Source organism: Pipistrellus kuhlii, unplaced genomic scaffold (assembly GCF_014108245.1).
Source record: "Pipistrellus kuhlii isolate mPipKuh1 unplaced genomic scaffold, mPipKuh1.p scaffold_m20_p_4, whole genome shotgun sequence".
NCBI classification, from domain to species: domain Eukaryota; kingdom Metazoa; phylum Chordata; class Mammalia; order Chiroptera; family Vespertilionidae; genus Pipistrellus; species Pipistrellus kuhlii.
Window position 1 is genome coordinate 14,504,633 of NW_023425540.1, and position 24,943 is coordinate 14,529,575.

A 24,943-nucleotide genomic window follows, 5' to 3' on the forward strand; every position below is an offset into this window, starting at 1 on the left:
ACATTCTGTCCATGGAAATTTGGGATCCAAAATGAAGGAACAAGCAGGCAGAAGTCAACTGGTCATAAAATTACCCTTTACACCTGAAGTACTCAGTTATCTCCAAGAGTACAGCTTTCAAGGCACATAAAATACCAAGTTATTGTTTGTTTGTTTTTATAGGATTTGAACAGCAGTTTGGTCCTTTTTGGGGCATTCGTTTCATGCTGTCCACTTTATATATATATATCTCGAGCACCCGGACCCCTCCTTCTAAGTAATACAAGAATGTTCCTTTAAGGCAGGATTTAGAAAAACACACAAGTGCCCATAAAAATTCATTTTACTTGAATATTAATCCTTCCACTTTCCTCATTTTTCCACTTCTCATATACTCAGCTGCTCAAGTGAATTATGCTCCCCTTGTCAACTGCCCGCCCGGCTCTTATCTCTGCCATTTGGAAATGGACTTCTACTTCCGGGAGGTGACACCCAATGAAAAGGGAGGTGACCTGTCTCCGGCTGGGCAAGGAGTCAAGAGGTCAGCCCACATGTGCTGCACCATCACCTGTCAGAGCCTTGCACCTGCTCCTCCCACCCCAAAGCCCTCTGAATGACAGCATGGTTAACCCTTCAGGAATGTCCCAGCAGAGTTTCAGGGCCCAGGGTCGCCCTGTTCTCCCCAGCAGTGCTGTTCCTGCCCCAAAACAAAGCCTTAAAGGAAATCCTTGATGAAAACGCCCCTCTTTTTGCTTCCAATCCACCCTTCTTTCTTCACTTCCGGTCCTCAGGCATTGTCACAGGGCACCTATTCAGGTTGCCCAATATAACAGCAAGATGTGAGCTATTTCTTAAACAAGTCCTCACTGGATTTGCTTGGATTTTCTTTTCCCATTCTTGTAAATTCCTACAGGACTTGCGTCCCTGTCACTAAAATATCATTTCAGAGCTCTATCTTGGCGGCTCCGTCTCCTCTCCCCTCGGTCCCCCGTTAGCCACAACACTGAGAGGAAGTCTCCTACCTTTCACTGAGGCTTCTCCACAGCTGTGCACCTGCAATGAGGAGAAGGGAAAGGTGAAACTTAACCAGGGCATTTTCCTCTGGAGGCATTTCTCATCTTAGAAACACTCTGACCTATTTAAAATGCAATGCTTATGTTTTTAAACTCTAGAACTTTGCAATCATACCTTGTATATCTCTGATATCATAACTAATTCAAGCAATTAACCCACACATACTTACTGAGAGACTACTACAGGCAAAACACCTGGACAGGTACCTTGGGAGAGGGAAAACCATATACCATATGGTCCTGTCTTGAGTGGTGCAGCCAAAATTTTACCTCAAGTAAATGCGAACCAAGGAAAAAACTACACAAACAGCGCAAACCATGAGAGTCCTGGGAAGACAGAGCACCTGTAACAGAGTGGTACTTTTGGTGGTGGTTATTGTTAATTATCACCTGAGAATATTTTTTCCTTTAATTTTCAGAGAGAGTGGAAGGGAGGGAAGGGGGGAGAGAAGAAGAGGGAGGGAGAGGGGGGAAAGAGAGAAATGTGGATATGAGACACATCAATTGGTTGCCTTCTGCATGCACTCCAACAGGTTGAGGATTGTACCTGCAACCCAGGTATGTGCCCTCCGGTGTATGGACCGATGCTCTACCCACTAAACCACATCAGCCAGGGCAAAAGAGACATGATCTTTGAAATGGCATTTAACGTGATCTTTGAAATGGTGCTGACAAACGGGGCACTAAGACATTTTATTTGAGAAAGGGGTGTTTTATTTATTCATTCTTTAGGTATTTTGAGCTTATATCTAGGCTCAAATAAAACTAACAGAAAAAATATATACATAGATCTCATTTTCTTTCTTAATTCCCCAGTAACTTTCTTCACTAGATTATACTTTAATATTAAACTTTCAACTATCAGCTTCAATGAAAAGGCTATAAGACAGTTTCAGCATTTACCATCAAATGACAAAGATGTCTCCTTCAGTGTTCTCTACCAAAGATCTATGTGACAAGTCCTACTTAAAATTTAACCCCAGGAAAAATGTTCCTCAAAATTGCCTGCATCCTTTCATCAGACTATTAGAATGGTACATCTGATTTGGTTTCCCTTGTTGCCTTGGCTGCCAGTAAGCCCAGACAAATCTGTTGCTCCATTATGGTCACCATGTTAGACTCCTGTTCTTCTACTAGACCTCTTGTCAGCAATCTTAAGTTCCTTATAGGCTGCCTCAGCTATTTTGGAGTTAAATGGAACATCAAAATAAACAATACAAAATACAAGGAATTATGCACTGGAGAGGTCTCAACAAATGTTGGAAAGTTGGATAAGCTAAAATCCTAGAAGTACCAACTCCCCTTGTCAAATAACATTTCTCTGACAACACTGGAGCCAAGAGTGGGGAAAAGAGGTAACGGTACTGGGTGTTGCCTTGTTATTAGAAATTGGAAAAATGAGCATGGCTGCTCCCATGGAGAATAGTAAGGACAGTGGCACTGCAATCACAGAGCACAGACCAGGCTGGGGCTGCCCAGGGCTGAGGGACAGTGCAGTGTAAGAAGCTGAGCAGGAAAACACTTGAACTATGCACCAAGAGCTGGTCCAACCGCAATGAGTGGCAGGAGCCTGGACAAAGAAGTCCACTGAAAACTGATCTTCAGCCTCTGCAGGGGTTGGAGACACTGTACTTTCCCAAGGCTAAGGTAAAACGGAGGCCACTAATATGTGACCGAACCCAGATGGTCATACAAGCCATCAGGGTACAAGTAGGAATGACAGGGAATGGAGGGGCACACAGGAATAAAGTGAATAGCCACGGTTCCTGTCAGGTCGTGTTGTGTAGCAACCAGCACGTGGCTTAAATGAGGAGTGCAGATTTTGCAGGAGGAAAGGGGTAAATAGAGACAGTGGGTGGAAATGCTACTCAGGTGGCCATGGGGAGCCCTTCTGAGCCCACAGCATCTTAAAGGGAGCTGGATGGGCAGTCGGTGCCTTAGCAATGACCGAGAGGAGGAAGTGGTCAAGGAGAAGTCAAGTCTAAGTGGTCATGGAGGTTGCCCATGCTGGTGAGTCGTAACAGACACTAGAAGGATCTCCATGCTTTGGCTCACCTAATTCACAGTAAGCATCTAAAACAGTATTCAAGCTGAAACTGGTTTGGCTCAGTGAATACAGTGTCAGCCTGCAGACTCAAGGGTCCTGGGTTCAATTCTGGTCAAGGGCATGTACCTTGGTTAGGGGACATCCCCAGTATGGGGTGTGCAGGAGGCAGCAGATTGATATTTCTCTCTCATCGATGTTTCTAACTCTCTATCCCTCACCCTTCCTCTGTGTGAAAAAATCAATAAAGTATACTGAAGAAAAAAAATAAAATAAAAAATAAAACAGTATTAAAATAATGAAGGAATACAATTAAATTCTTAACAGTGGACGAGTAATGTCTTTAGCCAAGTGGAGAAGTGGAAGGATAGCCGGAGACGGAGCAGCCCCCAGAACCCTGATGACTGGGTCCTCCTTTCCTCCTTGCGATTGCTGTCAGCCAAGTATCTAGTGAAAGCGGCTGGCAGTTCTGCTTGAGGCCTTGGTGTTCCTATAACTGCATCTGGATCTAATTTCAAGCCGATTCTGAGCCTCCCAGAGACCAATTCATCACAGCCGGGCCTGGGCCGAACAGCCTGCAAAGTCAGGCTCCTGCCAGCTATTTCCAGCCTCAGATGGGTCTTTGTCCTAAAAGGCCTGGCGGAGAAGACGAAGCAGGCACCAGTGTTTCTGCCATCATAGACTGGATAGTGCTGGAAAAGTACAGTCATTCATCCAGTTTCTCAGGTTTGTTTTTTCCATGGAGCAGAAATGCTGGATTCAGAGCAATGTGCCCAGTGAAAACCCTGACAGAAAGATTGGCCACTGACAGATGTCTGCCCCACTGGATGGAGCATAAGAGCTCCACTGGGTGGAGAGGCCAGGGGGTGTGTCTGAATTGCACCGGAAGCCCAGCACCTACACAGGCCCTGGCACAGAAAGGCCCTCACAGACTGCCTGATGAGGGAACCACCCCACGTTGCTCCCATTAAGTGGCAGAGTGGAACAGAGTAGACTGTTACTGTGCCCAAGGCACTTCTGTTTCACCCTCTTATTCAACCCTTACGTAGCCCTGGAGTAGGGGTTGGCTTCTCCCATTTCATAAGGTAAAGAGGTTCGGAGATAGTAGTAGGCTGAATCATGGCTCCCAAAGACATCAGGTTTTAACCCCTGGAACCTGTAAAATGTTACTTTCATGGACAAAGGGATTTACCAGATGTGATTAAGCTAAGGGTCTTGAGATGGGAGATTATCCAAATGGGCCCCAAATACAGTCAGTGTTCTTGTATGAGAAGGGCAGAGGGAGATTTGACACAGACAGGAGACAGTAATGTGATCATGAAGGCAGAGACTGAACTGATGTGGCTACAAGCCAAGGACATCAGCAAATCCAGGTAGAAAAGGAAGAGATCAGAGCCTTCCATAGAGCCTCCAAAGGGAACAAAGCCCTGCTGACACCTTGACTTTGGCCCAGGGATGCTGATTTTGGACTTCTGACCTCCGGAACCATGTGTAAAGAAATTTCTGTTGTTTGGAGCCACCACGTTTGTGGTAATTTTTTAGGGCAGCCATTGGACATGAATACAGCCTATGACGGGTCTCTCCACAGCTAGGAAATGGAGTGAATCAATTCAAGAATTAGACCCTTTAGGTTACAAGTCTCCCAACTCTGCCACCTTAATTTTTTTTTTAAGGACCAAATCCTTGTAATTCGTGAATATGAAAGTTCCATATTTGCAAGAACGTGAAGCAATGAGTCAGTGCTGAACACAATCTCTGTGCAAGGGGCCAAGTGTGAGAGAAGGACAGTTAAGAAGTCTTTCAGCTTCATCGTGGGCCTTCCACATTTGTCTGTTCCTTGTAACACATGCTGGGACCAAATCGGATGCACCACTGAAAATATGGAGATGCTCAGCTTGCTCTGTGAGTCCACTTCTGCTACTGAGCTAAAATGACTAGGGATAAAATTTGTCAGTGGCTATTTCTACTAAGATTTCCAAGAGGAAGGTTCTGGAGGGTGGACATGTGACAAAGTATATTTGAGAAAACCAGGCTCTCCTCTCCCAGTCAGGAGTCAAGGCGGAGACATGGGGACCACCACACACTGATCCGCCGACCCTGGTACAAGATCCCATAGCACTGAGATGCTCCACCTCGGGGCGGCCTTCACACATCTGGGTCAACAGAGAGCATCAGGGCTGGTGCCTGTTAGGGTTAAAAGTTAGGAGTCTGTTTTCTGACACAGAAGAGGGGATTAGGGAAGAAAGAGGAGAAGAGAGGGTGAGAAGGAAGAACACATCCAAGAATATAATCTAAATCAGTGGTGGAGCACATCCGGCCTGCGGGTCCTCTAAGACCACAGAATCATTTGGCCTGGCCCTGCCAAGGCATTAGGGGTGAGTTAACTAAATGTTGGACCAAATAGAGCAGGCTAATTTTTAAGTTGATAATTTTGTGTGATGTTATAAATATTCAAATGGCCCTTGGCAGAAAAAAGGTTCCCCACCTTTGGTCTAAATCTACAGATCCATGAAAAGCAATAACTGGACAAAAACAAGTTTGTTCACCTTCCCAGAACACTAGAATGAAGAAATTTTAGTTTAAGAACTATAAAGACTTAAAATATAAACTGGATTGCAGTCCACACCATGATAGTCAATGCGTAATACCTGATACCCCTGGTCTCAGAGTTGGCATCAGGAGAGGGAATAAGAAATACTGTACCCCACAAAGAGGCCTCAGTGCCCCCGTTGGGGCTAAAACTCTGGGCAGGTCTTACGCACGTTCATCATGTGAACCCCAATCAAAATTATCTGTCCACTTGGAATTACGGGTAGTGAAGTCAAACACCTAAATATAACGTTCTCTTAGCTATCTTTGATCAAATCAATCTTACCACATTCACGGGGCTCAATTATTCCAAGGAGGGATTTTTGCCCATTTGCAAAATAAGCTCAAACCCTGGTAGAAGAGGACCCTCCATGTATGAAAAAGCTTGGCTCAGATTTATGATAAACTATGTTTTATTTATGAAAAAGCAAAAAATAATGTTCTCACTTTTAAACTTAATGTTTATAATTCATTTTTCATCAGCAACTACATTTAAAAAAATGTTAACCATTACTTACTTGTTTTTTAAGCCCTGAATTATTTGTTGTTCATTTTGAGGTAGAAAAAAAATTTACATAAACCAGTCCATTTTTGAATGGCCCACTTTCATCATGTAGTATGTGATAAATATTTAACTGTTATCATCACTGATATCCTTAAATATCAAAATGATAGTTAAATAATAGTGCTTAGAGCTAAAAGAGAAATCAAAACATATAAACCTTTTGCCCAAGAGCAGTAGCTATGAGTAGGGACAACATCAGTTAAATAAATAACAAATATTAAATAAATGTTTAATAAATAAATACTTAATCAACATTAAAAGTAGCAAAGTCAATGCCTGTATCACCTGGCTTCCTGGTCCTTTTCAAAGGACTTCTGGTTCAGATGCCTGCACAAAAATCAGACATTCAGGCTCTAGAAAACTAAACCCCATCATAGTGAATTCTGAGCTTTCTTACCTCTCTTTCTAGACAAAACCATATCCTTTATTATTTGCATAATAACTCGCCCAAGTATCGAGACGGCAATCAGGTGATACACTCTCCATGGAGTCAATGCAAGGAACCTATCAGAGAAAAACAGACAAATCATTTCGGTTTGAGGATTTTTATCTTTTATTTTTATTTTTTTTTTAATTAGGTTCAATTTCTGACACACACTCAACAATTTCACTTTTCATATCACCCCAATCTGAGCACATCCACGTCATTTAATAGGCATTGATGTCAGCAAAATAAAAGCACTTGATCCATGTGTACTTTTGTCCTAGGTTTTCTACTTTACCCTCTAATTTTGGCAGAGAATCTGCTTTCCTGGGCGCAGCCCAAATTTCGCTCTGCTAACAGATAGAGAATGGAATTGACCTGAACCAGAATTATGATAGGCTGCAAAGGCAGAGCTACCGGGCTCAATACAAACAGAGAAGCCACAGTAGAAGCCCTGTCCTCCATTTATGTTTTACTTTTATGCCATCTTCATTTCTTTAACTACTGTACCCTCCCCGCCAATCTCAAAAATAGCAGTTATTAAGAATTCAATTTGCTAATAACCACTTCTCCTTAAAATCACTACCCTTTTGTCCGTTTGCCCACCTCCTCTCCAGAGAAAAACAAAGAATCCTTTATCTTGAACAGCATACAGACCCTACAGCACTTTTTAAAAAATGGACTTATCAAGGAATGGAATGGCAAAGTCACAAGGAGCTCTGGAGGCTTCCTATGGAGGCTGAAGCCCATTTTACACTAGTCAATTGGCCAAGCTAATAATGATATGAACATTCATGTAATCATAATTCATAGAAAATTAACTTAACAAATGCATCGTGTACTGCTAACTGCAAGGCATTGTAGAGATTGTAGAGAGCTACAGAACATATGAGCACTGCCTTCTGGAAACTTACTTCCTCATCAGAGAGACTAAGACAGATGAGCTAGCCAAGTACCTCGCAAGGAGTCTGTCTAGGAACACAGGTAAACAGCTCCGCACACGGCATGCCCGTTTCAGGGACACCATATCCTGATGTCATCCCAGGGACACACCACCCACTTGTATTTCTTTCTCTTTTTTTTAATGTATTTTATTGATTTTTTACAGAGAAGAAGAGAGAAGGATAGAGAGTTAGAAATATGGATGAGAGAGAAACATCGATGAGCTGCCTCCTGCACACCTCCTACTGGGGATGTGCCTGCAATCAAGGTACGCTCTATCCACTGAGCCAAATGGGTTTCGGCCACTTATATTTCTTATTCAATGATGAAATGCTGGGGGAAAAAATCACACAGCCAAAACCCATTTGGCTCAGTGGATAGAGCACCCGCAAGGATCCCAGGTTTGATTCTGGTCAAGTGCATGTACCTTGGTTGCAGGCACATCCCAAGTAGGGGGTGTGCAGGAGGCAGCTGATCCAGCTGATTGATGGTTCTCTCTCATCCATGTTTCTAACTCTCAATCCCTCTCTCTTCCTCTCTGTAAAAAATCAATATATATATATATATATATATATATATATATATATATATATATATATATATATATATATTTTTAAATAATCACACACTACCCAGAGCTGGGTGTAGACTCGTCACTGTAGTTTCCAAGGATGCATTAAGTGGCAGAACAGTGAGGACACTCTTGGTCAGTCCCTATGAGAGGCAACACTGGGACAGGAGGTTCAAAGCCAGGGATCATACCCTACTTGATGCATCTGCCCTGACTAACAAAGGTGGGAAATGTTTTCAAAACCTACGTTTTTTTAAAAAGGGGGGAGTTTGTGGTGTGTCCAATGGCAGGCTTTCTAGTTGCTGGCAAAGAAGGGGAGAATCGTGACCCGTTATTCCCAGTGCTTGGGGAGCAATGACTCCTTGCTGCTCTGTGGCCAAACCTGAGGCACGGGAAAAAGTGGCTGCAAATATCTGAGTATCAATATTAGTATCAGGAACGTCCACTGTGGGTCCACATGCCAATGGACACTGAGTCTATGTCATCCCAAGCAGAAAAGCCATTTCTCATTCTTTCCTAAGGGCCCAATTAAAAAGTAGCACAGAGACAAAAACAAACAGGAAGACAGAGATAGAGACAGAGACAAAGATACAGAGATACAGAGACAGGGCATCCCTATGGATGAGTTTACAGGCCTATGTGGTCTGGCTGCCTCACAGGCCTCAGTCTTATAACACTCTATACCCTATTTCTAGAACATTCCAAACTGAGAGTGAACCAGGGTTTAGAATGAATGTCTTCTGATGGCTGTCAATTCTTCAGGTTCTCCCAACTTTAGTATCAATATTAGTATCAGGAACGTCCACTGTGGGTCCACATGCCAATGGACACTGTCCAGATGCATTTCGATGACAGGACAACCTCAAGCCCAGAGTCTATGTCATCCCAAGCAGAAAAGCCATTTCTCATTCTTTCCTAAGGGCCCAATTAAAAAGTAGCACAGAGACAAAAACAAACAGGAAGACAGAGATAGAGACAGAGACAAAGATACAGAGATGGATCCAGGAGGTCCCTGATCTTGGGACCTCCTGGATCCATCAGCAGGTTCAGGAAGCTAGGCAAGCAAAGATCCGGTTCAGGCAGCTTATTCTGTCATCCCCCGTGCCCCCTTCTCCCGCCCCCACCCCCCACCCTTCACACACACACCCCAATGGAGGGGGTGTGTATACTAGGTTTGGGCTCCTTTCTGCTGTAAAGTTATTTTTTATTTAAAATAATACTTTAATGTCTTCTTTTACATTTAGTGATTTTTAAAATAAGTTTCAGTAGATGGCACAAAATGTAACAGAACATTTTTCTGTGGGAAACTAGGATTCTGGAAAGGCCGCACAGGGCCAGGCACTGGCTTGAGTGCTTCCTGTCCCTCAAGGCTGCTGTCTCCCTGATCCTCACTGTTATTCTTTGAGGCCCTCACCTTTTACAAATGAGGAAACTGAAGCTCAGAAGATTGAGCCACTTAACTGGGTTCACCTTACTAGAAGCTAGTTCACACCTCATTTCAGAACCCCTTAATCCCCAGCCACAGACACACACACACACACACACACACACACACACATGCATATACTTGCCCATCTCCGTGTTTGTTTCCACTATATTTTAGTCCAAAAAGCAGTGGAGAGAGCCAAACTATCTACAATCCCACAAAATAAATGCAAATAGATAAGAAAATTGGCAAGGGGAAAATAAAAAAGATTACTCAATTCTGAGGCTAGCCTGCAAGAATTCAAGCCATGAGCTGAAATGCAAGAAGAAAACCACAAACAGGGATCCGAGAAGACCTCTTCAGGCTACGACTTCATGTTTCATCATGAGAATCCCTTTTACCCCAATCACAGAAGACAAACTAACACAGAGCTCATTTCCATATCTTCTTAACAGGAAGCACAGCAAAGGACTGAGCACAGCAGCCAGTACACAGACAGCCACCCAGACTCCCTTTGAGAGGCAACACCACCCTGACTTGTTAGAAGTGACTCTGGGGGGATGTTTGCTTGCTTTCCAGTCTTTTCATTGTTTGCCAAGGCAGAGCTGTAAACCAGGAAGAAAGAGAAGTGTTGATTGGGAGTGTGCCAGCAGGGAACAAAGCCACCTCCTCACGCTGGGTTCAAACTCATGTGGGTGTGTCAGAGGCGCTGCCTTTGCCCAGCAGGTCTGCCCATCCCCGCTCCCTCTGTATGCCCACATAGGGCAGTGCCAGGGGTAGAAACAACCCTAACAACTTTCTCTAATTAAACAAGGGAGACAAAGCCGTCCCTCAGCACAGCCCTAACCAAGCTCCAACGGAAAACATATCTCTGCTGATCATTCCACCTGAGACTTCCAGGCCCATATTAACTCTCCAAACAAGACAGACAACGCCCGTGAAAAACAAGGCGGGGAAGAAGAAGAAAAGAATACATAATAAGGAAAGATGACCGTTTCCCATTAAGTTCTCCACGTGAGCGCCTTAGCTTCTGTGCTTTTAACATTTGCCCTTAAGCACAAACAAGAAAAGAAAACGCCTCGGTTCAACCACAAACGCAGTCAACAGGACTCTGAGGCTGGAATAGAACAGGATCCACATTTTCTTCACAGGCCTGTGCTGCTACCAGATTTGAAGAGAATGAGAGGTAAAATCCAAAAGCCGGGCAAAGGCACAGAAGTGAGTCAAGATACCATCCCATGGACAACGGTCACACTCGTTAGCCACACATGCTGAAAACCATTCTCCCTGGCAGACGGCAATCAACTTAGAGCCTTCCACTGCTTTCCCGGAGTAATGCTTTTTCCTTCTTAGTACTCATCTTGATTCCTACTTGTCCATCTGTCTGTCCGTTGTTTACCATTTCCTGACACCACTCTGCAAAGTTCATGAGGGAAGGGTCCAGTCTCCTGTTTGCTGATGTCACCCCAGCAATTGGTCACTAACTGGCCAACAGCAGGTGCTCAATAAATACATTTTGTATTGTTGTTTATTCAATGTATGTTAAATGACTGTGCATCAATTAATGCAAATAATCATGCATGTAACTGACATAATCATCAAGGATTAAATCCCTAAAGCACACTATTATAACAGTAACCGTTTGCCAAAATGAAAAAACAAAAATGTATGGAGGAGCATAAAAAGTTCCACACAATTTTTTGAAGACCTTCCATGAAGCAACTGAGAACATGAACTTGGGTCCTTGGCTTAGATTAATATTTCTCTTTAAGGGAAGACCGGGCTTCTCAGTACTATTGGATGTCAGTCTGTCTCTCTTAACTGCCACCGGGCCAAAGCCCTGTTGTGAGGATGTGGTTGGTCAAGTCAAAGGGATGGTGCCTCGATATCTCATGCATCCTCGTCTCCATAGGCGCAGCAAGTCTAAGAAGCCATGCTTACAGGGAAAGTTATACCAATGCACAATATATGTTTGGGAGTTCTTCTAACTGCCATCCTCTATATTTTTATTTTATTTATTTATTTATTTGAGAGAGAGAGAGAGAGAGAGAGAGAGAGAGAGAGAGAGAAAGAGAGAGAAACATCAATTTGTTGTTCCACTTATTTATGCATTCATTGTTGATTCTTATATGTGCCTTAACCAGGGTACAAACCCACAACCTTGGCATATTGGGATGATCCTCAGCCATGCTCTTCAATGCCATAGGTATGTGGCAATCATGGGCTCACAAGCCTTAAAACATGCACCTGTTTGCACCAAGAAATCTCCATGCACATCAGAGATTTCATGGGTAACATTAGAGCTAAAAGCATAGACACAGATTCCAATGTCTTAGACGAGTGGTTGGCAAACTCAGTTGTCAACACAGCCCGAATATCAACAGTACACCGATTGAAATTTCTTTTGAGAGCCAAATTTTTTAAACTTAAATTATATAGGTAGGTACATTGTTATTAACTTAAATAGGGTACTTCTAAGCTGGCTTTGCTAAAAACTCAAGAGGCCAAAGAGCTGCATGTGGCTTGCAAGCCACAGTTTGCCAACCACTGTTTTAGACATACATGACACTAATATACAAATGGTCTGAACTTTCTGCTATCCAGTATTTAGTGACATTATTAAAAGTGAAAAATTTTGTCCTAACCAGTTTGGTTAAGTGGACAGACGTCCCAGATTCGATTCTGGTCAAGGGCATGTACCTTGATTGCGGGCACAGCACCAGTAGGAGGTGTGAAGGCAGCTGATCGATGTTTCTCTCTCATCTATGATTCTAACTCTCTATCCCTCTCCCTTCCTCTCTGTAAAAAAATCAATAAAGTATGTGGAAATAACCAATTTCCAGTTTGATGAATGAAAGCTGGTGTTCACTAATACTAGTGAATTTAAAAAAACACACACACACAGAAAAGCAATTTTTTAATCATATTTTCCATTTACACTGGATTATATTTAAAAATGGATTCTAACAAATTTAGAACATGAGCCAAAAGTGAAGTTGTATTAAGTGTTTTTAAATATTTAAATATCATTTACTTTAAAAAGATTGAGTTTCATGTACCATTCTGCATAAACTGTAATGATGAATTGGCTGAAGTCTCTCACTAAAACTTTCTGATATTATACACAACAATTCAAGTTGCTGTTTTGAATTTGCCCAAGAAGTTTTGGGAAGTTAAATGTAAAAGGTGAACTTTTAAATATATGAGAAAATATATAATCATTCCTAAAATTAACAGAAAGCAAGCTTTCATACTTCAGTCAGTACCCCAGCAGATACCCAGGGAGAATGCAGGGATGGCACTGCAGCAGGAGGCTCATCTAACGTCCCCCCTCCAGCTCCTCCGCCCTTGCTTCCACATACAGAGATGGACTGGGACTGTATGCCGCTCATGCTGAGCCCCAGACGAGAGGCCGCGAGGCCGCCTTCTGACTTGTGCTGAAAGTCCCAGTGATGTGCAGTCCCATCACCTAACTGTACTCTTCGGATGGACACTCTCAGCCTGGCTTTTACATGTTATTTCCCATGAAAGCTTGATATTTTTTTTTTAAACACTGAATGCGTGCCCAGTTTTTGTTTGTGAACACCTTCTATTATATGTACTAGCTACCGGAGAGCTTGATGAGAAGAAGTCAACAGCTATTTTAAGAGGTTTTATTAACAAAAACAAACGAACAAAACAAACAAACCTTAAATTGTCCTTGGTAACCAATATAACTACTAAAGTGGCCATGCCTGTTTTAACGGGTCCTGGGGTTGTTGCAGAAAACACAGGATCAGTCTACAGTTCAGCCATACAGAAAAATGTTTCCTTCGAATAGGAAATGAATGCTCAAGTGACAAGAATGTCTCCCTACGACAGGTTTCCAGGAGGCAGTTATCCTCATGGGGTGAGAAAAGGAGATATTGCCACTCACTGGATGTGAAACATCTGTTTCAGGTAGATGTGCTCAAGTTGCGCCACCACCGAGAGAGAAACAGTCTTCAATTGTCTCCTTTTGTCAAAATTGACTTTGAACAAACTTCGGCTCAGTGGACCGGGGTAAGGAGGGAGGATGTGGTCTGAAGCTCACAGCTAGGAGCTTCTGAGGATCCTGACAAATCGGAGAAGATCTGTCCATATTCCTGCCCCAGACCTTCAAGAACCCCCGACACGTGGCTGGACCGATACAGTAAATTTTCCACAGTGACCTGAAAACTCGGAGCAGTGATCATGGCACCAGGGAAATTATTATTTTGCCGTCCTAGGTTTCATCATGCTTGTTTCAACACTCAGCAGTTTTAAAAAGGGGTCAGGAGGCCCCGAGGCTTGGCCTGTTGCCACCAGCTCACAGTGGGGACTTGGGCCTCGGTCTCTTCATCTGTACAATGAGGTGATGACGGAGCCGGAGCGGAGTCCCTACCTTTTGTGTCCTCATAGGGACGCCGTCTTTTGAAAGAGTTTAGCTGCTAACAAAACAACCTGGTTTACTAGGTCAGAGCTGGTGTAACTTGATCATAGAAATAAGTATCTTCCATCAGCGGTTTGAAATACGGAAAAACAGGTCAGTGCCTTCAAAGTACTGGGGAGCTCCGGGTCCTAGAGGATTTTAATAGGTTCATTTTTTGGTTCTTTGGCTGATCTCTGCTACCTGGGACTCGCAAAACATGAGCAAAAGTAAGTGCCAGAGTGCTTTTTTGGGAGCTGACCAGCAGAAAGTGGCACCTGGGTGGCCTGGAGCTCCCAGCCAAACCGAGAATGTAAATAGCAGTGACACTCTTCCAACTCAGCACATCCTGGCCGCATCCTGGACTATGACAAGTTAGGATGTTTGCTTTGAGCACGTGCAAAGTCAAAGCATGGATCCTATCCTCCTTTCAGTTCATTAGGTGAAGTCTGTTCTAGGGCTGAATGTGTTCCTGCAAAGCCAGGCCTGCCGCCCACCTTCCAGGGCAAGACTCAGCAAAGCCCACAGTACCCAGCCAGGACAACTTCCCTGCACAACTGCAGGGGATGCCACGCAAGCTGTGCTCTGTGTGAGTACCCCTTGGAGGCACACAGAAGCCCTGTGTTCAAGTACCACAGGATTACAATGGACCACAAAGTCATATGGGCCAACCTTGAGTCTTGGAAGTATGAAAGCCAAAAAGAAATACTGTAAGCTTGCCCTTAAGCGCTAACGCACTAGTGATCATACAGCAGTCTGGCCAATTCCCTGTTTACCTAAATACCAGCCATCAGAAAGCAATAACTGGACCAGCTACCGATCATCTACGAGAGCTTGGAAAGACCTTGGACAGGCGTCTTGACTGCTCAAACGTAAACACCGGAAGCAAGAGAGACCGGAAGGGCAATGCTTCAAAAATCTAAGAGCAAGTTATTTCCAACTCAGAACTCTAAAGCAAACCAGACTAGCAACCAGCTGGAAGGGTGAGACAGAGATATTTCCTGCACACGCTTCTACCAGACATGCATTTCCTTTGTACTTGCTCAAAGCTGGAGAATGTGCTCTCTCAGTACAGAAGGAGTTCACCAAGAAAGAGTCCAGTAACAGGGGAAAAACAAACAGAAATGAGAGACTCCAAGCAAACAAGAAAACCTTAAACCAGTAGTCAGCAAACCACGGCTCGCGAGCCACATGCCTCAATCAGATTTGTTTTTAGCAAAGGCCAGCTTAGGAGTACCCTAATTAAGTTAATAATAATGTACCTACCCATATCCTTTATAGTTTAAGTTTTAAAAATGTGGCTCTCAAAAGAAATTTCACTCGTCTTACTGTTGATATTTGGCTTGGTTGACTAATGAGTTTGCCGACCACTGCCTTAAACCACCATGAGTATTCTTAAGGGGAAGAAAAGGGACCTCCCCTTGAGGCTGTGACCTCTCCTGACCCCGTCTGCAGCATGGGCCCAGCGCTGGAGGCTCTTGCAGAGGAGAGAAGGAATGGGGGGAGGGAGGTGACGGATGCAGATGTCCTAAGAGGACAGCAGGCCCTGGGGACAACCACACTAGACCACTATAGTAGGGTGAGGACTCTGACAGGGGTGGCTCCAAGGGAAAGGATAAAAAAAAAAGAGAGAGAGAGAGAGGAACTCAAACTGGCAGCCTGATACATTTGACCCATTATCAAAAGTTTTCCAGAAATGCTGGAAATTAAAAAGATCAAATAGAAAAAAACTGCTAAGAGTATCAGCAAAATGAAGTTGTACAAGCACAGTACTTCAAACATGGCATTCTCCTTAGTTCCTGTGGCTGTGGGTGGCAAGGTGGACACAGGCAGAGCCTCAGAGGCGGAAGGAGCAGGTTCGGGCCAGTAAAGCTGCAGGCAGAGCAGGAAGGCTTTGCAGATGAGCCAGAAGAGCAGGGGATCCTAGTCCCTGAACATCCTTCCCTGCTGTCAATAAAGACACAGCCATGAATGCCCGCCAACAGCCCAACTCCCCTCCCCCAGGGTATGGCAGCAGCGCTCCTTAAAGACAGGATGCCATCCCCAACACTAAACACACCCAGGCTCACGGCCCAAATGACACACGTTTTAGGTGCTATTCGACACAGCCACCTGGGAAGATGCAGGGGTCCACAGGACCTTTTACCTGGAGAGAAAGCCATCCTCCTGTCAAAAGGGCAAACACCAAAGGGCACCAAACATGATGAAGCTGGACCACCTGACAGCTCAGAGAGATGTACTCTGGGTTTTTGCAATTAAACGCAGGAAAACAGAAAACAAAGCTGATGGAGTGGAGCTGCAGTTAGTGATGAAATTTTACTTAGAAAAAATAAATCAGCTTCTTTCCCGAAAGCAGAGAAGAGACAACCAGCTGTGTGTGTGGGGGGGGGGGGGGGGGGGGGGGGGGAGAGCCAATGTTTTGAGAAGTTGAGAAGTAAATTCACTCGGTCTTGTAGAAGACATATGGGATAAGCCATATAACATCACACTCCGCTTGCAGTAGGCTCTAGCTGATGGGGGGGGAAATGTTCAAAAGCCTGGTTGGAATCCAAGCTCTGGCACATACTGTCACCTTGGGGCAAGTGGCTTAAATGGCCTAACCTTAACATTTCCTTCTGCAAAATGGGACAATGACCCCTTGCTGGATGGTGTGAGAAAAAGTTCCCCAAATGGTCATTGTTAAAATCAATGATCACTGCAGGTATCCCAAGTGAATCGTGTAAGGCCACAGAAAGTGTGCCCCCAAATTTGTTAAAAAAAAAAAAAATAAATAAATACCGGCTTGTTACACAGCAGCCAAATCTGTGTATCCAGCAACTTAGGCGTGGCCACAACTTGAGTGAGTGCTGGCGTCATCTATTTATCTCCCAATGAAAGGCTCGCTCAGTGTCCTGGCAGAGATGGGAGGCCGGCTGGCCCATGGGTGGCTGCAGCTCCTTCTCTCAGTTCTAAGACTCCATCTGGAGCATGGAAGTGGCCACACCTCACCCAGCATGTTTTCATTTAGGCAGTGCTGCCTTCATCCCCAAGAGAAAAATATTTCCTTCCCTAATAAACCTAAATGAGCAGAGAAGCAAGCATGTAGAAAATGAAAATCTTGACGAGCTTTGAGCTCAGTGTTTGAGCTTCAATCCATGAACCAGAAGGTCACTGATTCGACTTCCGGTCAGGGCACATGCCTGGGTTGCAGGCTCACTTTCCAGCGTTGGGTGTGCAGGAGGCAGCCCATCGATGATTCTCTCTCATCATTGATGTTTCTATCTCTTTCTCCCTCTCCTTGCCTCTCTAAAATCAATACAACTATATTTAAAAGAACAGAAAATGAAAATCTTCCTGAAGAATCTTTGAAAACACTTAAGAGTTTTATGCTTCTAAAAGCATGTATGTAAAGAGATGTGGATGCCTCAGAGACTTTTGAGCTCGCTTCTGTAATTTCTCGAGCAATGATACTGACTACTAATGCAATACAGCCTAGAGGTGGCCACAATACTAAATTTAGCACTATTCCGTGAAAATAAAAATGCAGCTTGAAAAAAATTGGTCCACGAGGACAAAAATGAAAATACAGGGACCTGATAAAAACGTATTCCCTATCAAAATGGCCAGACATAAATAAAGCCAGGAAAACTATGTCATCCAGCGTTTCCCTCCAATTATTTGTGATTTCCTGCTATCCTTCCCCATGAAAGATATAGCCAGCCTCGTCCTGGCTCAACCTTCTCAATCTCAGTAGACCGTCCCTCCTACAGAGAGATATTAGTCACCACTGTCCCATGACTCCTGGCCACGTCCACTCCGGGCACGCCTACCTTTCCCCTGGTCCTCATGACCTTCTAAGCTCAGCCCTCTCAGTCTTCCTCTAACAAGCTGGAGGAGCCATCAGTGATGGTATAGGGGGGCTCTTGACAACAAGGGCGAGTTGGATCCTGCAACCTTCCACACCAACGCCAGAGGACAGCACGCCAAGGCCTCCCAGTGGGTCCTGGGCATTCCAGATTACACAGGTGCCCAGCCTGAGACATCACAAAAGGCATAGTACCCAAGGTCTGCCCTTGTGCGGTCACCTCAGGCAAATCATGTCCTTGCAGTTTTACTATTCACACACATGGAGGGTAATGCTGTCATGCAATGCGAGATGCTCTAAGGAAAAAGCCCAAGGCGTAGACTTTCCTGTATGCCAAGCCTCCAACTGTGGGTTCAATACTAAATCATATCAGGGCACTTTCTAGGCTGCAGAGACAGCGCGCCCCAGGAGGGAGGCCGCATTGGAAGGCATCCAGTTTCAGCACTGTGACCCGCCAGGAGACTGAGAATAGGGGCATTTTGCTCCATCCCTTGCCTGTCCAAGGTAACCGTCATGTGGCCGCAGAAAACATGCGTCAGAGCTTGCCACTCCTCTCACCAAAACCAGACAGTTCACACAAAGACTTCTGTCGGGGTTTTTTTTCAATAACTTTATTCATGATAGCCAACCCTGAAACCAACCCTGAAAAGTGAACACTAACCGACAAGTGAATAAACAAATCGTGGCATGTCCCTGACGTGGCATCCTGGTCAACAACAAAAAAGGAAAAAAATAACTGATAGGCACGACGGAGTGAATCTCAAAACAGTATGCTGAGCAAACAAAGGCAGACACAAAAGTCATCATACTAGAGGGTATCATTGATGTGAAATGTTAGGGAAGACAACTAGAATCTCTGGTGCTGGAAAGCAGGTCCGTCCCCAGGGTGGGTACTGACAGGAAATCATCTGGGGTGATGGAATGAATGGCCTGGGTCTCGGTTGCCTTTGTTACACAGGAGTGACAGGGGACTGTACACTTAAGAGTCTATGCGCCTTATTGATGGTACACTGCAAACAGTTAATTCTTTAAAACCAAAAGTAAACGGGCATGTTCCGTTTCATTGGGTTCATTCCATTTTATGTTGTGTTTACCATCAGCTGTCACTGATTGCCTCTGGGAAGAAACCGTAGCCAGGGGCAGGCGTGGGAAAGAGATCTTCAAAGTGTTGGCCCCTTTGTACTTTAAACTTTTGAACTGTGAGGCGGTATTAGCTTTAAAAAAAAAAAAAGTAAAATTTAAATTTTTTAAGAGAAAGAATTTAAAAACATGTCCCTCATGGACACAATAAGGGAGACACAGCTCTCTGAGTACTTTTAAGAAATACCCCATCTATTGTGGAAATGTTGTTCTTGAAGCAATATACTATATGTGGTCTGCACTGGATCAAGCTCCTCGGAGCTCTGAGTGAATACTGTTTCTTAGCATAATTTAATACGTTAGTATTTTCCATAAAATACATAGATGATACACAAGAATACATACATACACAGTTATAAAATACTTATAACTTGAACACTATGTACCCGCAACACAAGACAGAAAATACAACACTGCCTGTACCCCAGAACCTTCCATATGTCCCTCTGTGATCACGCCTTCTCACTCCTCCCAAGGACAACCGCTCTCTTGATTTCAGGAATAAGAATGTCTTTCTTATCTCCTATGTGTATATCCTCAATCAATACTGTTCAGCTTTGCACAATTTGAAACTTTAAAAAAAAAAAAAAGAATCATTCTGCACATATTACCGTGTGCTTCCTCTGCCCAAAAATACATTTTTAAAATTCACCCATGTTGTTGCCTATCACTGTAGCTTATTTTCTTTGTTTTATATTGTAGTATTTTGGGGGATGGCAGGAATAAATGGACTACGATTTACTTACCCATTATAATATTCATGGGTACATAAATGAGGTGGCTTTTGTTTTATCCCCATTGCCTAAAGAAAAGACAAGTCCATACACATAACATGACACTCAAGGAAACCATTGCCCCAAAATGTGACACCTAGCCGGTCTCATTTCCCCCACTTTTCTCTACCAATCCGTGTGCCATTACATCAGTTCGGCAATACTGATTGAAATATCAGGTACAGCTCTTAAGGGCTGGAAGGCTGCTGACCATGTACTAGATCTACCCAAAACATTCCTGTCCATCAGGATCTGGTCCAAGACCCCACAACCTCTTCTGTCCACAATGCCACCACTCCCCTGAAACTGCATCAGGATAACCTACTCTTTCTCTGATTCTGTTTTTAAAAAATATATTTTATTTATTTCAGAGAGCAAGGGAGAGGGCAAGAGAGATAGAAACATCAATGATAAGAGAGAATCATTGATTGGCTGTCTAATGCTCCACACAAGAGATCAAGCCCACAACCCTGGCATGTATCCTGAGCAGGAATCAAACTGTGACCTCCTGGTTCATAGGTTGATGCTCAACCACTAAGCCACACCAGCTGGGGGTTGCTCTGACTCTTTTAACACACTTGCTTCACGCAGCTTTGAGTTAGAGCTATTTGTTAAGGCCATATCTCGATGTTGGTTTTTGTAGTTCATAGTACTAAAATCTTGCAGATAATGGGCAGGCAATATATGTTAGAGCTTTTGAACTCGAATCCAAAATCCTGAAAGCTACTGCTGGTACCAGGTATTAAATCATTCAAAAATATATGTTTGAAATTAGTCTCCACAAAGATTAAATACTAATTAACATCATCAGTCTTGCTTAAGGTAAGATGTGGGGTCCTCGTATTTCTAACCTTGATCTTTTTGTTTTTCTCATTAAAAATATGGAGCTTTAGAATGACAGGGACACAGAATGTTTTAACATCATCATTTAAGATCACTTAATAAGAAGTACACTACTTATGCCCTAACTAGTTTGGCTCCGTGGATAAAGCATCGGCCTGAGAACTGAAGGATCCTGGATTCAATTTCAGTCAAAAGCATGTACCTGGATTGCAGGCTCAATCCCCGGCTCTGGTTGGAACTTGGGTGAGAGGCAACCAATCAATATGGCTCTCTCACATCTATGTTTCTCTCTTCTCTCTCTCTCTTTTTTATTAAAATATTTTTTAATTTATTTTTTACAGAGAGGAAGGGAGAGGGATAGAGAGTTAGAAAAATCAATGATAGAGAAACATCAATCAGCTGCCTCCCACACGCCTCCCACTGGGGATGTGCCCACAACCAAGGTACATGCCCTTGACTGGAATGGAACCTGGGAGCTCTCAGTCTGAAGGCCGATGCTCTGTCCATGCAGCCAAATGGGTCAGGGCTCCTCTCTTTCTGTATCTCTTCCCCCTCCCTTACATCCTTTCTAAAAATCAATGAAAAAATATTCTCAAGTGAGAATTATCAACAACAACAACAAAAAGTACACTATTTAAAGGAAATGATGTCCTCAAAAAGTGCTTAACCACAGAAACAACAAAGGAGAAAAGTCCAAAATTTTAATGAAATTTATGAGTCAGAAATTCCAATTAATAAGTATTTCAGAATTCAAAAAGTGATACTATTATTTTCCTATTAAAGAAAATACATGCATGGAATGTAGACACTGCAAACTGGAAAGAAATGAAAGAGATGATCAAAGACATAAATGGGTTGAAGGCCTGGTCACTGTTTGCCTCTCCAAAGAACTCATAAAACCAAATGGATAGAAGATATCACTCGAATAATGCCAAATATGCCTTCAATTAGTTTATGCAGAAGTCATTCTTTAAATAGAGGTTAAGAATACATCATAGGAAAAAATGTTTGCAACTCATATTACAGAAATTAGGCTAAAGTCCTTAATATAAAAAGAGTTCCTACAAATCAATAGGAAAAACCCCAATGGCTCAACTAAAAATATGGATAAAAATTACTTATAAACAGATAATGCAAAGAAAAAAAATTATGACCCTTGAACATAGGAAAAATTCTCAACCCCAGAGAAATAAAAATTAAGGCCATAGTGGGATATCCTTTTCATCTAATTTGCAAGATCAACAAGTTTGATAGAATGCTGTTGGCAAGGGTATAGAGAAACAAGCAGTTATATGCATTGCTGGTTGAGGTATAAATTGGTAGAACTCCAAGGAAGCCTAATAATTTAGTGAGATCCATCAAAATTACAAGTGCCTGTCCTCTCTGATCCAACGATTCCACGTCTGGGAATCTATCCTACAGAAATACTTGCATATATGCAAAATAGTGCATGTACAAAGCCATTACATGTGCCACTGAGATAGCAAAAGTTTAGAAACAAACTTAGTTCATCAATAGCACACAGGTTAAATAATTAGTGACATCCTTACAATGGAATTCTATGCAGCTGAAAAAAAATAACAAGGAAGTGATCACCCAGATACACTAAGAGAAACAGCACAGGCAGTATTCTTCATTGTGGGTAGAATATTGTGTATCTGCTGAAATATGCATTATCTGGAAAGATACAAGGAAACAGGTAACATTGGTTGCCTCTGAGAGGAAACTGGGTAATTAGAGACAGACACAGGAAAGAGATTTTCAAAATGTCTATTCTCCTGTACCTCCAAACTTTTGAACTAAAAGGCTATTAGCTTTTTTTTTTTAATAAATAAAATTTAAAAATAAGAAAAAATGATTTTCAAAATAGGTCCCACCTTGGAAAAATGAGTGAGACACAACCTATCTAGCGTAACATATTCTCCTTATTTGAGTGCTCACATAACTTCACAACAGCATAAAGAAATTTGGAAGAAGAAGAAAAAAAAAACCTCTAGAAATGCTGATAGCAGAGACTCAAAGTCAAGTTAATTCACATGCAAGGGCCCTGATAAGATACAGCAAGTTTTTTAGCGAAAGCCAGCACTAGCACAGATCTGTAAGAAAAACATCTTTGAGTTGCTGGATTCACCTAGATAGAAAATGGATGGCTCTGTGTGGATGTCTTGTGCATTTACTTCCTGACTTTAAGGTTAAGAAATCTATGCCCTATAACAAGATATCTGTTACCTAAGCCCTGCGTAATCTGCACGGTGTGGGTCGTGCTTGTTATGAGGACTGGGTGGCAAACAAAGAAGGCTTTTCTCCGCCCTCCATCAGATGACGGGGCTGTCCTTCCAGGAAGGAGCCAGACACGTCCCCTGTCCTGGCCGGTGATGGGGTCTGTCTATATGGAGGGACAAACCTGTTGGTCGGGAGGCTTGTCATAGCCATTCCTGTGTGTTCTCTCTGCACTTCACCTAAAAAAATATATATCTGACTGTTTTCCACACTGAGTACACCTCCGGTGTGGGAGGTGTTTATAATCCATCTGGCTGCCTCCTGCTCTCTAATCCGGGAGCAAAGACAGTAAACCCAACCCTCCGGGGAGGGGGAAAACAAGTCATTCAGTGCCCATCTCAGCTGGCAGTCTGGAGCATGTCCCTAAGCTGGCCCAGAGATGCCTGCTGGGGGTGCAAGAACGAATACAAGTTCAAGCACGTGTGCTCGGGCATGCTTTGGGGGAACAGGTCAAAACCTGCAGTTTTAGAAAGCAGAAGCCCAAGTTACCGAGTTCGCTGGGCACACCTATAGGTGGTACAGGTGCAGGCGGGTCAGCCAACGACCTGGCCCGTGAGACAGGACACACACACACACACACACACACACACACACACACACACACGATGACCACTGTTTACAGGCAGCGCATCTGGAGCAGAGTGGCGATGGGTGTCTACCTGCTCAGAGAGGGGACCAAGAAAGTGGGGCAAGGCTGACACTTCCTATTCCGCAATGTCCAGCGATCACCGCCACCCCAAGCGCCCCAACGTGGGCTGCCCTCTCGGATGACCCCTAACCCCACACATCCACAGCCACACCCGCCCGGACCCCGAGGTCTCACCAGAAGAGCAGGTTGGCCCCGGCGAAGCCCAGGAGGGTGCGCAGCGGCCTCTGCCAGCTCAGGAGCTCCCGGGCGCAGCAGCCCAGCCACAGCCCGGGCTCGCCCAGCAGCCAGCTCACCGCGGCCGCCACCTCGCCCGCCGCCTCCGGCACCTGCCTCCCGGGGGCCGCCGCCGCCCCTGCCTCCGGCGCCTGCTGCCCCCGCTCCCCGCGGGGAGCCCGGGGCGGCGGCTCCTGCTCCCCGGCAGCCGGAGCCGGGCATCCCTCCTCGGCGGGCTCCGGGGCCGCGGGACTCGCCATCTCCAGCGGCGCCTGCGGGCGGGGCGGGCTCGCGGGGGCGCGCCTGGGTGCGGGTCCGACACGGGGCGCGCTCCGCGGGGCGCCGGGCTGGGTGCCTTGTGACGTCAGCCCGGCCGTGACTGGGGCGCCTCCCCGGGAAGTGGGTGCGGCCAAGCCCGCGGGGCGGGGCGGGCGGGGCGGGGCGGGAGCGAGCTGGGCGGGGTCCCCGGACCCAGGGAGCGGGACCCCGTTTCCCTTCCGGCTGCGGAGGGGGCGCAGAGGACCCCCACACACACCGGTTACCTGTCTCAGAGGGAGGCAGGGCTGGGCAGCACCCATCGGACAGCTCAACTTCCTCCCCGCGGCCGCCTGCGCGCATCCCGCAGCCCCGACGGTGAGCGGGTCTCTGCCCCGGCCGCCCCCTGGCCCGCCGCCGTCTATAGAGCTCTGAGTGCGAAGACCGCAATAATATAAAAGTGGGATTGAGAAGGGAAGGAAAAATACACGTGGCTCAACAAAAGAGCATCTTGTCCTCTTTTTTACATTCGCAGTAACACAGGACCCCAGCATTGAGGCGGGAGGCGGGACGCTGAGGGGGAGGGAGAAGGGGGCGTTTCCTCTCTCCAACTGTGGGCAAAGTCCTCTGGCTCCAAAACACGCATTCGTCTGTGGGAGGCACTGGTGGGAGGTACTGGAAAGAGGTTCAGATGAGCTCGGTGGATAGAGCCTGGATCTGCGGACTGAAAAAGGTCCCAGGTTCGATTCCGGTCAAGGGCATCTACCTTGGTTGCGGGCACATCCCCAGTAGGGGGCGTGCAAGAGGCAGCCGATTGATGATTCTCTCATCGATGTTTCTAACTCTCTATCTCTCTCCCTTCCTCTCTGTACAAAATCAATAAAATATATTTTAAAAAGCCCATTGG

At 44.7% G+C, this 24,943-nt stretch overlaps 1 protein-coding gene across 1 annotated transcript in view; it reads right to left on the minus strand.

Annotated features, from left to right (window-relative positions):
* Positions 1-24,116, minus strand: part of RETREG1 (reticulophagy regulator 1) — a 99,674-nt gene extending 75,558 nt beyond the window's left edge. Inside the window, exons 1-3 of the mRNA XM_036411243.2 lie at positions 23,743-24,116; positions 6,648-6,754; positions 1,002-1,032 (exon numbers count right to left, since the gene is read on the minus strand). Coding sequence (XP_036267136.1) covers positions 1,002-1,032; positions 6,648-6,754; positions 23,743-24,041 — 437 coding nt within the window. The 5' untranslated portion in view covers positions 24,042-24,116. The remainder of the gene's footprint in view (positions 1-1,001; positions 1,033-6,647; positions 6,755-23,742) is intronic.
* Between the last annotated feature and the right edge of the window lie 827 nt (positions 24,117-24,943).